The following is a 16,698-nucleotide window of genomic DNA, read 5'->3' as shown; positions in this document are numbered from 1 at the left end:
TACATGTTCTTTATTAGTTAATGTATTAATTAACGTGTTCGGTTAAACTAAATCAAAAACGCTCTATAATAAAGAATATGAACTTTTTATATAATTTGCTATATGCAGCTGCGTACACAAACATCGTTGGATGGCGCAGGATTATGGTAAAAATTTCTATAAAGCCCATGCTTTATGCCCACCAAGAAGCAGCTCTTATTGACATGCCGGGTATACTACCAGCCTCACCAGAACCTGGCCATTGATGAAAGAATGGTAGCCACAAGGTCTAGAATTGTGGATTTGGGGAGTCATGAAGCCATAAGTCCAGCGTGTCTGAGCCAGTGGGGGCTGAAGCTGTCAGTGACATGTCACAGGTGGCAGAGAAGAGACCATGCTATCCAGTGACAATTGTAAACACCTCAACCTCTGCCAAGAGAGACAAAGCCTCAGCTGGAAGAAAACACTGTATACTGCCTTCAAAGGAAGAAGTACAGCAAGACTATTTGCAAATGCTGGTCTTGTGATGTGTTCCTGTGTACTATAGTGGACCATCTTTGTTTCACTGAGTGGGGATGATGTCAAGGACAGCCGAACTCAATGATGCGCACTAGACTCTGACTCTTAATTTGATTTTTTTATTCTGGTTTTTTGCACTTTTGTTCATGTTTTGTATATACTAGTTTATATTTTTCACTTTCATATTTGTTTCAAATAGTTATTTTTGCCTCCTAAAATCCAATCCCACGTCCATGTCATAGGAGGCGGAAACAGCACCTTCTGCATGCCTGTATTACATATGTGACAGTGCTAACAGGGCTCTGGTGCTGATTTCAGTAAAGGCTAAATGAGATCAGTAAGTTTCAAACTTTTTATTTGTGAAATTGCATATGTACCTAAGAGTTTCATGCTTTTACAATTTGTTATTTCATTTTGTGCTGTTTGGATATATTTTTGGTGTATTTTATTGGTGGTTTGTGCCATCTGGACATGTTCTATTTGTGTAATAAGCACATCTTCATGATTTCTTAACATTTGCATTATGGAAACTACATCATATGCTTTCACTTTACTTAAAGCCATCAGTGATGCATTTATAAAGGTTAGTAATTGTATTATAACTCACAATAATTATTTATAAGGCCGCACAACACAACTATCAACAACAATATAAAACAATTCACTTATTGAACATAGAAATAGAGCTACATTACTTCTAAGTCATTATAACTATAATATAATAACATAAAAATGCAGGCTGTATTTTTATGAATACATCAATGGAACCATAAGACTGACTAATTAATACTTATAAATTGGTGTATAATGCACTGAAAAAGCAAGTGTATCACTTATAAGTAATTATAACAAATAATATAAATGTAGCTACAGTGAGGGAAAGAAGTATTTGATCCCCTGCTGATTTTGTACGTTTGCCCACTGACAAAGAAATGATCAGTCTATAATTTTAATGGTAGGTTTATTTGAACAGTGAGAGACAGAATAACAACAAGAAAATCCAGAAAAACGCATGTCAAAAATGTTATAAATTGATTTGCATTTTAATGAGGGAAATAAGTATTTGACCCCCTCTCAATCAGAAAGATTTCTGGCTCCCAGGTGTCTTTTATACAGGCAACGAGCTGAGATTAGGAGCACACTCTTAAAGGGAGTGCTCCTAATCTCAGCTTGTTACCTGTATAAAAGACACCTGTCCACAGAAGCAATCAATCAATCTGATTCCAAACTCTCCACCATGGCCAAGACCAAAGAGCTCTCCAAGGATGTCAGGGACAAGATTGTAGACCTACACAAGTCTGGAATGGGCTACAAGACCGCCAAGCAGCTTGGTGAGAAGGTGACAACAGTTGGTGCGATTATTCACAAATGGAAGAAACACAAAAGAACTGTCAATCTCCCTCGGCCTGGGGCTCCATGCAAGATCTCACCTCGTGGATTTGCAGTGATCATGAGAACAGTGAGGAATCAGCCCAGAACTACACAGGAGGATCTTGTCAATGATCTCAAGGCAGCTGGAACCATAGTCACCAAGAAAACAATTGGTAACACACTACGCCGTGAAGGACTGAAATCCTGCAGCGCCCGCAAGGTCCCCCTGCTCAAGAAAGCACATATACATGCCCGTCTGAATTTTGCCAATGAACATCTGAATGATTCAGAGGACAACTGGGTGAAAGTGTTGTGGTCAGATGAGACCAAAATGGAGCTCTTTGGCATCAACTCAACTCGCCGTGTTTGGAGGAGGAGGAATACTGCCTATGACCCCAAGAACACCATCCCCACCGTCAAACATGGAGGTGGAAACATTATGCTTTGGGGGTGTTTTTCTGCTAAGGGGACTGGACAACTTCACCGCATCAAAGGGACGATGGACGGGGCCAGGTACCGTCAAATCTTGGGTGAGAACCTCCTTCCCTCAGCCAGGACATTGAAAATGGGTCGTGGATGGGTATTCCAGCATGACAATGACCCAAAACACACGGCCAAGGCAACAAAGGAGTGGCTCAAGAAGAAGCACATTAAGGTCCTGGAGTCTCCAGACCTTAATCCCATAGAAAATCTGTGGAGGGAGCTGAAGGTTCGAGTTGCCATACGTCAGCCTCGAAACCTTAATGACTTGGAGAAGATCTGCAAAGAGGAGTGGGACAAAATCCCTCCTGAGATGTGTGCAAACCTGGTGGCCAACTACAAGAAACGTCTGACCTCTGTGATTGCCAAAAAGGGTTTTTCCACCAAGTACTAAGTCATGTTTTGCAGAGGGGTCAAATACATATTTCCCTCATTAAAATGCAAATCAATTTATAATATTTTTGACATGCGTTTTTCTGGATATTTTTGTTGTTATTCTGTCTCTCACTGTTCAAATAAATCTACCATTAAAATTATAGACTGATCATTTCTTTGTCAGTGGGCGAACGTACAAAATCAGCATGGGATCAAATACTTTTTTCCCTCACTGTATAACTGTTATTATAACGATAAAGCATGGGCTTTATAGAAGGTGTTACAAGGATTACTTTCATAGATTATATTGTTCCTCCTTATCGAACACAGAAAGACGCACTAATAGCCCACACTAATAGACCAATATATCAATAATTTCATCTCAATGTTAATTAGTGCATTAACTAACAAACATGTACTAACATGTAATTAAAGTGGCCGTTATTCACACATGAATTCATAAGACTCATGTCGTGTTTGACATTAGTTCTTGATTAGTTTGTGATTAGTACATGCCTTAACTCATCATTAGTTCATACTTAAGTATGATAATTAATTCATGTATTTGTGCATGATTATTCATGTACTGTTATTGTAAAGTGTTACCAGCTTTTTGATATCCATTTTTTAAATATAAGGAATACATGTGTGGGCCTCACACTCTGTGTTGTCGGGACATCAGGGTGCAGTCTTTTTATTCAAGCTGTTCCAATAATCACAGGCAGAAAAGGTTAATGCAGGCAAATCCATAATCATAATCCAGACAGTCTGACAGAAGTGAAAATAGCAGGAATTAGACCTGAGGAAACAAATCCACCATGAAACAAGGTTCAGAACTCTTCCACAGCTAGATTTGATAAAAAGCAAACTACAAACACATGCTGGGAAAACAGAAAAAGACATAAACTATACAGATGTGCAAGCAATGACTGGAGGGTAAATCAGAAAAGCAGGAAACAAACAAGAAGTCTTTATGACAATATTGTAGCTTTCTCTCATATCACATATTACATATTACACTTTTTTTTTTTTTTTTTTAAATAAGTGAGCCATGTATTATTTAGACCCGGATGAAAATAAAGTATTGGGAATGATTGCAGCTGTGCGCTAAATAATGGATTGCAAGGAGTCATAATTGAACACTGCAGTTTCAATAAAAAAAAAAATTAAAAAACAGAATGCAACAGACCCAGCAAGAATGCTGCTATGTCCCAGACACAAATTAGAAGTAAAAGGGTTACAATTTAGGATTTTAAAATGGGCACTTATTCTAGTGGAAGCTGTTCTGGCACAGGTTTAGAATGCCAATCATTTCTGTTTTGTCACTTCTGTTTAGCGCAAAGCATTAGTGTTCAATGTAAGATATTAGATAAGTGTTAGATAGTCAAGTACATGGTGTACTGTCAAAAAATATAGAGCATAATGCTCAAATTGAACAATAGCCTGTGCTTAACTGGAACAAGTATTGGGAGAAAATAGACAAATTATGTACGAAATAGTGCAAGGAGATCCAGAAAGGGCTGATATTGGCTCCAGAAAAGGAAGACACTATCATTCTCATTTTGTACATGTAGAGTAACTTTTAAATAAATGCCCAAATGGCATTTAACATGGAATCAATCTAAATGGAGGTATGGAATGGAATGGTCTCATCAGAGACACAATGCTGGCGCAAGACTTCACACAATAACACTGAGAGTCCTTGAAGAGTGCAGTTGCAAACAGGAAAGTAATCGGGTGACTTTGAATGAGGATAGGTGCTTGACTGGAGGCCATTTGATCAAGTTGTGGGCTGAGAATCATGGAAGTGCAACTTTGGAAGCTTCAGACACAGTATTTGGCAGACATACTTATCTAGAGTGACCTAAAGAACTGTTTTTCAGTCTCAATCAAAAACATATCATGATAGCACAAATAGATCAGAGTCTAGGAATAATATTAAGCTAAACCTCCTTTTAGAGAGGAGTTAGTACAGAAACAAAACAGAACAAGTCAAGGTTTTTAAATTTAGCACTCATTTATGTGCTTGGTGAAGAGATAGATCTTCAGTCTTTTTTTTTTTTTTTTACATAGCCAGTGACTCAGCTGTTTGGACAAAGGAAGTCTATTCCAGCATCAGTGTGCCAGGACAGAGAAGAGATTTAATGAATGTCATACTTGTATTTTAAGGGATGATAGGTCATGTTGAGCTGTGTTAGAGTCTCGAAAGGGAACACAGACATACATGGAGATGAAGCTATCATTCAGCGTCTGATGTATCCATATGTAGCTTTTTGAGTACATCCTAAAATGAGACTACAATTAAAATTCTGCATCAGTTTCAAATATCACTGGGTCCCAGTCTAAAGTTGTCTTTCTGATGAGAGAGATCTTTTGTGGTTTAGTGGTGTACCTGCTTCTTGCCTGAACTTTCCATTTTAACCCCTAACTTGTGATATACTGTATAGTCACCTTGAATGATTGAAAGTCTGAAGCAGGTACTTGTAGGGCTGTAGGAATACAGTCTCAATGGCCTCAAGATTTTTTCTGTATGAACTTGGATTTGTCTCTAGTCTTGAGAATTGGTCTCGCTAAATATGGTCTCGGTCTCATCTGAGAATTTCAAAAAAATAAAAAAATTTAAAAAAAAATTGCATACACAAAAGTTGACAAAAAGTCTATGAGATTTTTACTTAGCATAATCATTGGAACAACACACGAATGAAGCCAACTAGTTGACCTTGAAAAGAGTTTGATGCACTTTGTTCTCGATCATGGCTTGCTCTCGTTTGCTTGCTTATTTATTTATTTATTTATTTATTTATTTATTTATTCCACAAATACGAGCTGTTTTGAATGTGGAGCCTTTATTGCTGAACCTATTAAGAGTCTCTTAAAAAGACATAAAAACAAGCCAATTCCTTTTCCTCTGTCAAACTAGAGATGTGTATAAGTGTGGGAGAGAGGTCAAAAACAGTTGTTTCTTTGTGCTCTCGTTTCTTGCAACAATATTTTCTCTTGCTCACACCTTTACAGCATGGGTGGACCTGGTCAAACTAACAAGCTAAGCAATGGCAACATTCTTAAAATATATGTACCTTCTAAAAATAGATATGTATGTTGGTATCATCAGATATGTATGGAGGCAGTACATCACATACTATATGATGTCTTAAATATTTATTTATATGTGTTTATTTTTGTTGTCTTTCACAGATCGACAAAGACACACCCAGGGCCTGTGGTCCACCTGAGTGACAGTCCAAAAGATGAAGGGAAGGTACAAGAGACATTTTTATTTTTTATTTTTAATGTTGTAGTACTCTTGTAGTAGTCTGTTCAGAGTACATGTTACTACAAAGTATTGATAATTGGTTATTAATGCTATCACTGTCACGATCTGGAACCAGACAGAATATCTAGATTCTAAACTTTTTATCTCTGAGAAGAGTCTGTAAATTGACCTTTTTGACCTTTAAATGTTTTATTATTAGGAGATCTCACCTGATCCTGGTCCATTTTGTTGTTGAATTTTTTCTCATTCTCAGCTGCTGATTGGCTTCGAGAGCGGCACTATAGTGATGTGGGACCTGCGATCAAAAAGAGCTGACTTCAGAATTTACTATGATGAGGTGAGAGTGTTTGTGCCAGCATACTGTTTTAAAACATTCCTGGAAAATTGACACAATTGGTTCAGCTCAAGCTCGGAGGAAATTGGTTCAGATCAAGTTCAGATGAAATAAACATGAAAAAATAACAAAAGCAAAGCGAAAAACAAATGAAGCCATTACTACATTTCTATTCCTGCTTTCTGAATAAATAATCCCTTGCGCTCAGCTATGTAGATTTGGCAGCAGCTATTGGTATGGATTCAAAAAACCTGCTGAATGGAAGCAGCTTTTTTCAAATCTGATTCTCATGATTGTACTGTGCATATGTGTGTTTGTGTGTATAACTGCAGCCTGGCATGTGTCTGTGGCTTTACTGTATTTCATTTCTGAAAGAGGGCTGCTTTGTACAACAAGCTGTCACCATTCACTTACCACTGAACCATCAGTGCTCTCTTCCACAAGTCAAGCGTTCACTTGTACAATGAGTTTTTCCAAACTTGCTGTCTTTCTCCGACCCTGTAATGTGTGTATCAGAAAGCTCCATGTGGTGACAGCGCCCCGTGGTCGTCTGTCAGATCTTGCAGAGAAAGGAGGGGGTTTTTTTTGGCATAAGGAGCTCCACGAGCCATTGTTGATGCCTCTAAGTGGAAGCGTCTAGGGGTCTGGTAATTGCTAGTTTTGATGTGTGTCTGGAATAGCAGCGTGTGTGAAAGTGTTTTTATAATGAAAGAGAGGACTTGAGAGAGGAAGACAGACACAGAGCACAGCCAAAATATTAATCTTACAATAAAGATCTCATTCCCATGGAAACGCCCAAATCTCACAGTTGGCAACAGTTCCAAGTGAACATTTAATTAATTAAGAGTCTCAAAGAAGACATCGTTGAGGATCCAAAGGTGAAAGCATCGTTTTTCATTACATTAAAAATGAAAGTGAACTTGGGATTTTTTGAAACTGTTTTTGAGTTATTGAGCTTTTATAGGTCATATGACATGTGATGCCCTCACACAACACAATATAAAGACTTGTTACACCAAACACAGTGATCTCAGGCTGCAGAGCAAAACAATGAATAATGCATGCAGAGCGGAACCAAGCAACCATCTCTCTTTATCATTGTTCAAAAAATATATATACAAATATATCCCCAATTAAACATGAGTGACCATCATTAGTTAAGTTATAAAGCACTAACAACTGTAAATAAAATTATAAAGTCACATAAACGACCGTTTTCCAAGACTCATAAAAGTTTAGTGTTCCTCATTATATGATAAATTTGACTTTTTCTTGTCCTTGTAGTGGTAAAATGTTTTGTAAATTTACAGTGTATGTTTATTTTACCTAAGAAGGTGCATTTTGTGGACCTTAAGGTCCAATTATGTACCTTAGATTATTGTCAAAGGTACAGTGCCCTCCACTAATATTGGCACCCTTTGAAATTTGAGCAAAGAGAGCTGTGGAAAAATTCCCTTTATTGTTTAACCTTTTGATAATTTGTTCAAAAAATAATCTGCTCTCATGGATATCAAACAATTACAAACACAACACAGGTTTATCCAAAATAAAATATCTTTGTTAAATAAATGTGTGCCACAATTATTGGGACCCTTTTAGTCAAAACTTTTTGCTAGCAGAGTATTTTTGTGAATTTTTTTAAACAAAATATCAAAAGTTAAACAATAAAGACAATTTTTGACAGCCTTCTTTGCTCACATTTACCAAGGGTGGCAATATCAGTGGGGGGCACTGTATACTATATTCATGTTTTCAGGTGAAAGATACATACTAAACGTATAAAATAATATATACCCACAGTGGTACCATCCCATCCCACCTTTATTTCTGACAGTGTAAGGTCATTTAAAGAAACACTCATCTTACAGACTGAGATTGAATTCATTCTCTAAAAACTCCCAAACACTGGAGACCACACACTCATTCACACATAGTGGCAATTTATCTTAGCCAATCCACCTACTGGCATGTTTTGGGGAAGTGGGCAGCAAACAGAGAACCTTGAGGAATCCCACAGAGGATATGCACACAACCCAAGCTTCCACCTAAGCTCATGACCAGGGACACTAATGCAGCAACACTACCCAGTGTGCCACTGTGCTGCCACAAATTATAAACTTCAAAAACAAAAACAGATGGCATGCTGGAGTCTTTCTAGAAAATAACTAATACAGGTTATTGTATTAGTGATCACTGTGCAGTGAGAACGGACAGGCAGTGCTCTAGCTATTAATATTTTACTAATGCATAAAAAAAAAATCTTGGTGCATCTGTAATGCATTATTTATTTTAAAGCTCATTGATTTGTGCCTGATAATGGTTTCAAATTCATCTCTGTGTCATTCTTTGCAAATAATGTACGGGTTGAAGAATGTGTTTAATTCACCAGGCTGGATTTCCAGCTCAGTAAACAGTTACTACTGAGAGGTACATTCTATTTAATTTGTGGTAGAAGGATAGCAGTTTTAAGATTGACCACAATGCTGTTTAATGCTCAAATCTGATTGGTCAGCATCTGTGACAGTAGTTATGTGTGCAAAGTTTATATAAATATGTACATTATCATTTCCATAGAAACATGTTCCAGAACATTAAACATAACTATATAAGAGTAGAATGTATTGTAATTAAGAGAACATGTTACTGTAGGTATGAGGAAGAAAAGCTGGTTTAAATTGCGGTAGGACAAATGTGTTAATATTGGGTGTTATGTAAAACAAATATTTGCAATAGTACAGAAAATGATGTGATCTGATTTCAAAACTGACCCTAGACACTTACAAAACCTTGTGTATAGGATCAAAAGGAACCAAGAAGACATTTCTTCACTTTATGCTGATGGAATATCACAGTTTGTGTGACAGTTCAGAATGATGATGGATCACTCAGCAGGAGAGGTGTTTCTGTGAACTGGCTAACGTCACCATAAGCATAGAGCAAATAAATTCCCTGGTCAGTTGTAGAAAAAACGTTCTATGGCTTTTAGTGCTTGTTGAATTCAGGTGTGGTTTCTTTCTAGGTAGTGGAAGAGCATGCCAGACAAAGATTAGCTCACATGTCTAACTTCCATCCATCCATTTTCCATACCGCCTTTCCTACACAGGGGAGCATGGAGCCTATACCAGGTAGCTCGGGGCACAGGGTGGAGGATACCTATCACAGGGCACAATTGCACACACCCATTCACACACTACAGACAATTTGGAAATGCCAATCAGCCTACAATGCATATGTTTGGACTGGGGCATGGGGAGAACATACAAACTCAGCACACACAGGGTGGAGACGTGATTCGAACCCCCAACCCCAGAGGTGTGAGGCAAACGTGCTAACCACTAAGCCATTGCCCCCTGTCTAACTTAAGCTCTTTTAAACACCTTTTAAATCTTTTAACTTTTCAACCTGATGTCCCAGAACGTACAAGAATTCTGATGACTGAGAATAGATTTTAGAGATGCTGTACGGCTCAAAGGAAACATTTAAGGAAACATTTCCTTGTTTCTGATGAAACGTTTATATAATTACAAAAGAAGGGATTTAATATAAGACAAATGACCCCATATGGACATTATGACCCCAAGTCTCCTTGTTATTTACCTTCATGCTTGTAAATCTATATTCAAGAAATGTCTCAATATTTCTGTGTTGGTTTTCTTGACACATCTCTTGTTCCACTGAGTCAGACTGACTCAATGTAAGTGGTAGATGGGTTGAGAAAGTTGTCCATTTTTATAACTGAAGTCCTACGCTAATGCTAATGAGTGTCAGGAAGGTAAAAAAGACTTAAGTAGCACGTACAGTCTTCATTTAAATGTGGCTTGATTGAATTGAATGTAACTCCTAGTTAATGTTTCAAAAATAGTTTGCATTTATATATTCAATTACAAATATTAATTTGTAAAATAAATAAATAAAACAAAAGAGGAGATTGTGTTTCGCTCATGACCCCATTTGGAAATTAAGCAACCCCTAGTTTCGGAGTCCTTGTATAAGATTAATGCTGGTCTTGTAAGTATAATATGCAGTACATAGTCTATATTTACTGTATATATACTGTATATACTGCATATTCAATGCCTACATTTTCCTCATCAGACATTTTGTCTTTTCTTAAGTGTGTAGCACTAGTTTTTGGGTAAAGCTTCACTTCCACCATTCACAAACATTAGGTCACTTGTCCCTTTAACAGTGTTTCCATCTAAACTGTGTGTTACTGCATGAATGCTCTCTTTGAGCCTGAGCAACCGAACATTTGAAGGATAACTTAGAAAGTGGAGCCTCATATGATAATTCTACAATTGCCTGCTTATGCTGTTGTTTTCAGCTGTGCTTGAGTGGTGTGCTAGACAGAGGAATGTCAATCAATCGTGCTCATTAGAATATTAGAAATGTCATGCCTACTCAGTTCTCTGTTTGGTATTTAAGCCCTGTTATTGTATGTCTCTTTTTCATTAAAGCTTTGCTAGACAATTCAGGTATTTTTAATATTTTACACTGATCCCTAGGACTGCTGGTTTTACCAGTTATGGAAGAGCTCAGTCTGGTTGATGATAACAGAGATGAGAGATATACCAAGTAGGCCTTTTGGGAGCTGTGAACTGCTCTTGCGTTTACGCGAGGACCAACAAATGTCATAGCTCTTTCTCCAAATACTTCCTTGGAGAGTACTGAGCCTCAGCGTGCTAATTTCAACAGGAAATCGCTAAACAAAGCTCATATACAGAGGCAGATAGAGGATCCAAAGTAGAGAGTCATTCATGGATTACAGCCAAAGCCTCAGACATGCACACCTAAATCCTGCATTGGGAAGGACATGCAGATCTATTTCCCAAGGAGGGAAAATAAAAGGATTTGTTCTTGTGCTGTTAAACAGCTTCTCATGTTCTTATTGGTTCAGTGAGATTACAGAAGATTTTATTTTTGCCTCAGCGTTTAAACAGGATATAAAATTTGTAACACAAGAAAAAACAAAGACCTGGGTTTGGGTCTATTGATCAAAAGTAGGCGTTATGGGATTTGAAACCGAATGCCTCCCTCATGTGAAATAGTGTGAAACACACACAGATGGTTCTACTGTGGCTTTTTCAATTGCTTTGTCACTCACAGTTTTAATTTGCAGTGCTTCCGATGTGTCTCTCTTAGTAGCACAACAGGCTCGCTCCACTCATTTCCTCACACCTGAGTCCTTCGTCCGGTTCATATTATAGTTATATTCATAGTGTGGTATGAAATTCATTATGTCAAACAAATCAAGTACATCAAACACATCCGACTATGAAATAGAGCCCTGAGTGCGAGACGTCGTTCTGACATCGGCCATGCCTCCTGGTTGCAAAAACAAAGTGGAAGACTCTAATGATTTTTAAGAACAAGCCAGAATTTGTTTTTGAACATGTTATATTGTGCTGTTGGGTGTCAGAATCAGAAAAGTGTTCATAAATACATTTGTTTTTTACAACATATTCGGAGTGATAATTGGTCTTTGGCTTGCTAACTATCCTGTTAAGTCTTTAACAGGATTCGCTTGTTATTTAGCTAGCAAGCCTAATTTATTTTGCTTTAACAAGCCTCAAATCTACATCAAGAAACTTTCTAGTTAACATTCGATAACCAGGTCACATTATTACTGAGGACTTGCTTATGATGGGCACAGCTAACTTTCTTCAGCTTACCAATGCATCTTAATAAATATCTACTAGAGTTACACCATTTGAAAGTGTTAGTTTAGTGAGATATCACTCCCTGTCTTTTAGTGTTAATCCATAATAATAAATAGATTATAAACATTTTAGCTAATAGATCAATTACTAAGTAAAAATTCTTGATAGATTCTTCAGTCAGATTGTAACCAAGTAGCCCCTGTTGGAAGAAAAAAAAGAACAATAGGAAACCCTCATAGAATTTGTAATTTGTTTTAAATTAAACTGTAATGGTCCCTGTGGGTCTCTACTGGTAATTTGTTGCCTTCTTTTGGTGGCATGTTATGTCTAGTGGATACCATTAAGAACCAATAATGGTAATGGTTTTAATGGTCTTTGTAGTGGAAACCGTTTTTTTTTGTTTTTTTTCAGCAGGGGCATTAGGTTGCTAGGCTACTCTGGTCTTTTAACTCTGTTTTTTTGCTGGATCTCTTTTTGTTTGCAAACACTAAAGGGGTGTATAGACGGGGTAAATCTGACAGATGTATGGATCTGTAGACGACGGCTCTGTTATTAGACGCAGAGTGTTATCGAGTCTTCACTTCTGAAGCTGGACAGGGACATTCTAGTTGCAGTATCTGTTTCCGGATCTTATTGTCTGATTGCTTTTTCTGCTCACTCTCTCAGCCTTTTAATACCTTCACATGCTCACAATGTGAATCTACTATCTCTGCCTATCCTTCTTCCTGTCACTTTGTGTGTGTGTGTGTGTGTGTGTGTGTGTGTGTGTGTGTACTTATTTTCTCCTTCAGTGGCGTGAGCTTATTTGTGCTTCTGTGTATGATGAAGCTCACAACATCCAAATATAACTTATTTTATTCTGCTAATAATATTATTCTGTTTTTATATTCATATCCATATAGACTGTAAATAATCTCTCTCTCTCTCTCTCTCTCTCTCTCTCTCTCACTCTCTCTCTCTCTCTCTCTCTCTCGCTAGGCGATTCACTCTGTTAGTTGGCATCATGAAGGACGACAGTTCATGTGCAGTCACTCTGACGGAAGTCTCAGCATGTGGAACCTGAGAAACACAGCCAAACCCTTCCAAGTCACCTTCCCTCACGGTTAAGCAGCACTTTCACAAGCTAAACAATACCTTCTGAGCCTTTATTCACAGCTTTTCTAAACACATTTATGGGAATAGTCTCCGTGCCTCACGCAGTTCAAAACTACATGCACATATTGCAAATCCTCATCCCCCTCAAACTGAAAGATTTCCACTGAAATACAACACACACGTATCATATGATTTCTACAGCAAACCATGTTTTAACACCATAGCACATTAACTACATTAAATATTGACAGTAACTGCATTGAGAGCCCATTAATTACATTAAACATACTGTTACCTTGAGGGGAAACTGCATGAAATAATTATTTGACTGATGTATTTCTGACATTTTAGTGCAAAATATAAATCAGCCTTTTATATGGATGAACCGTAAAGAATCTGTAAATACTCTCACCACTTAATTATTATTATTTTTTATTTCTAGTAGCCACTGTTTATATAGAAACCCTCTTTTCTGTTTTATTTGAACACACATACATACATACAGTATCGTAATGTCATATTTCATTGGCTAGATCCCTCATTTATTTAGATAGTGGAGTCACACTAGGACTACACTCTCTCTCTCTCTCTCTCTCTCTCTCTCTCTCTCTCTCTCTCATTTTAGCTAAAGCTGACAAACATGAATCATCTCCCAGCAATATAAGAATCTGGAGTGCCTGCATGACTGCCCCCTCACCAAGAACCTGTGCTGGAGGACAGAATGTTGAGTTTGAGTGTGTGTGTGTGTGTGTGTGTGTGTGTGTGTGTGTGACAGGAGTGAGCAGGTAATTTTCAGATGCTCTGACACTCCTCTCTCTCTTCCTCCTGGCCCACATGGTATTTTAGGTAAATCTCAGCGAGACGGCAGAAAAGAATCATGTAAACCAATTCTCAAGGTGGAGTACAAGACCTGCAGGAACAGGTAAACACCAAGTCACACACAGACCCACACACTACTACTACTACTACTACATTGTCAGTCCTTTGCTCCAGTAGTCCAAGCTAAACCTTGTCTCACTGAGCTCCAAAATAAAACCACATTTCTACCATATTTCTATACAAACTGGCTCGAAATTCAGAAGAGAATTATACTGTTTATTTATAGAGTCACGGCTTCTTATAGCACAGGGCAGTGTACATATCGCTGCTGGGGTCTCCAATGAATAATAATTTGATTCATTTTTTAAATCTTAGCTTATTATGAAATGCTGCTTGAAGGATACCATTTTGACTCACAGCAGTACAGTGAGAGCATCCCAGCTTTGTAGTATATTCTTATAGTGTGCCCAGTGAACTTTTCTGATCTTTCTAGCGTGTACCAAACCCCAAAACTAAAGTTTAATCAGATCAAATACCGTGGGAGGGGTCATAGTGGCTTAGTGGTTAGCACTCTTGCCTTGCACCTCCAGGGTTGGGGGTTCGATTCCCACCCCCTCCATATGTGTTTGGAGGCAAACTCCCCATGCCTTGGGGGTTTCCTCCGGGTGCCCCAGTTTCCTCCTCAAGTCCAAAGACATGCACTGTAGACTGACTGGCATTTCCAAATTGTCCTTAGTGTGTGAATGGGTGTGTGAGTGTGTGCGATTGTACCCTGTCTGGGGTGTCTCCCGCCCTGGGATAGGCTCCAGGCTCCCTCCGACCCTGTGTACGGTAAACAAAACAGAAAATGGATGGATAAACATTGTTGGAAAGACTTGTTGTTTCAAAAGATAGTTGATTTAGACCAAGATGGCGGCGTGTATATATATATAGTTAGATGCTAACTGCATTTCATAGGCTCTGTACTTGTACTCTGCACATCTGAGCTTGAGTGAAGCAGCTGAGGAACAGTAGAAGTTAAATAAATAAATTTATCTTCTGCGAATTGCTCTTTGTTGTTCATTTTTATGAATGAAAAATAACTTTCATTCTTTTACAAGCTCTGGGGATTGTCATTGTGTGGCAGGGTTCTCGTCTAGACTATTACCACTTTCAATTCAATCAAATCTGATTAGAGATATAGATATGGATATTTGGAGCGCTAAACGGATCCAGACCCAATAGAATAAATGGTTTAAGCTACATAACTGAGCCTTAAGGATCATTGTTACTGTTGATGGCACATTTATATTGTTTGAACTTTGTGGAAAAGAAATGTACTTGTACAGCACTGTTTTTTTTCTACCAGCATGCTAAGAAAAATCACAAGCTTGCGCATTATACACTGCATACATGGGAGCCCATGCTTTAGCAACCAGTGAATCATGGGATATATTGTTTATGGGTGTCATTGGGAGGATTTATGCCTGCACATAGTGAGAGGCAGATGTATTTGCCTCCTACTCAAGATTCTTCCTGCTGTTTTATTTTGTCACGAGACACTTAAAACTCCCTGTTCTGACTAGAAATGCATGTTTTTCTCTTCTCGGGAGACATATAAGCAGTATTGTCTTTTATCACCGGCTTATTCTGATACAAGCTATTAACCTTTGAAATCTCCCTCCTCTGCTTTAATAGCTTATTTGAGTGTTATGCTGCTTTTGATTTTACTGTCTCTGTAAAATGTGTGGTTTTACTTTTAAAAGGCTCTGATGTCTGAGTGGTAAAAAAGTCTTTTGGATTTGGCTTTTACCTTCAAATAGAAATGTCAAGCTTGGTATGAGGGAGATTTATAAGTTCAGTCCATAGTTGTATTAAATTGAGAGAAGGCAGTTACAGAAGGAATGAGTTTGATGATTGTGTTTTAATGAGGTTGCACACTTGTAAAGCTTGTGAATGTGGTTGTGTTTCTTCATGTGGGTCATAGAAGGTCACAGCAAGGGGGTTTCATGACCGCTGCCTGGGAGGAGGTGTATTTTTGTGTGTGTATGTGTGTGTGTCTGTGTGTTTGAACCAGCAAATTCAGACTAGCATATGTCGGTAGGAGTCGACTGTGCTAACGGTATCAATTACTCACTTAAATCCCTGTCACATTTAATGAGGCAGAGGCGTTTCAGCAGCACTGAGAGCTAAGCCAGGGAGACAGACGTCACCAAAGACTGTCTCTGTTGTGCAGTGAATTATGACAAGAGATACAATATGGGAATGTACACTCACTCACAGCCACTTTAATAGGAACGCCTGTACATTCTAATAAGCCAATTATGTGACTGTAGCACATCTTGATACAGGTCAGGCCTGTCCCTCCAGGATTTAGCAATATTTGCGATTACAGAAATGAATGAAGAACTAAGGAAACTCAGCAATATTTGTAGTAGCTTGCAATTTTTCAAAATTACCACAGATTTTTGACAGATTTGGACCAAGGCGTATGATGTCATGTCATCACAACACGCAATCAGCCAAAGCCCCCTTTCATTCACAGCTAAATGGTCTCATTTACCAACAAACATCACTGTGAAAGACAGTGTAAAACTTGTAATTTCACTAATTCAAGTAGTTTTCCACAAAAAACACAAAAAAAACTCTGCAAGTTGCATCACACATTTTGAAAAAAAAAAGGCAAAATCAAGCATTTTTAGCCGCAACAATCACAACAGCAACAAAACAAAAAACTCCTGTATGGACTACCAAGCTCTTTGGTTAATGTTTTCATCAAACATCAGAATTTTATCTCAGTGACTTTGATCATG

General features: G+C 38.0%; 1 protein-coding gene across 2 annotated transcripts in view; it reads left to right on the top strand.

Moving 5' to 3' along the window:
- stxbp5l (syntaxin binding protein 5L) overlaps nucleotides 1-16,698 on the top strand; it is a 136,496-nt gene that overhangs the window by 80,179 nt on the left and 39,619 nt on the right. For both annotated transcript variants that reach the window (XM_053626673.1, XM_053626672.1), the window contains exons 6-9: nucleotides 5,920-5,983; nucleotides 6,252-6,335; nucleotides 12,971-13,094; nucleotides 13,934-14,009. In XM_053626673.1, coding sequence (XP_053482648.1) covers nucleotides 5,920-5,983; nucleotides 6,252-6,335; nucleotides 12,971-13,094; nucleotides 13,934-14,009 — 348 coding nt within the window. The remainder of the gene's footprint in view (nucleotides 1-5,919; nucleotides 5,984-6,251; nucleotides 6,336-12,970; nucleotides 13,095-13,933; nucleotides 14,010-16,698) is intronic.

The sequence above is a fragment of the Ictalurus furcatus genome, chromosome 6 (assembly GCF_023375685.1).
Source record: "Ictalurus furcatus strain D&B chromosome 6, Billie_1.0, whole genome shotgun sequence".
Lineage (NCBI taxonomy): Eukaryota > Metazoa > Chordata > Actinopteri > Siluriformes > Ictaluridae > Ictalurus > Ictalurus furcatus.
Note: the sequence above shows the minus strand (reverse complement) of the source record. Positions and strands in the feature narration are given on the sequence as shown.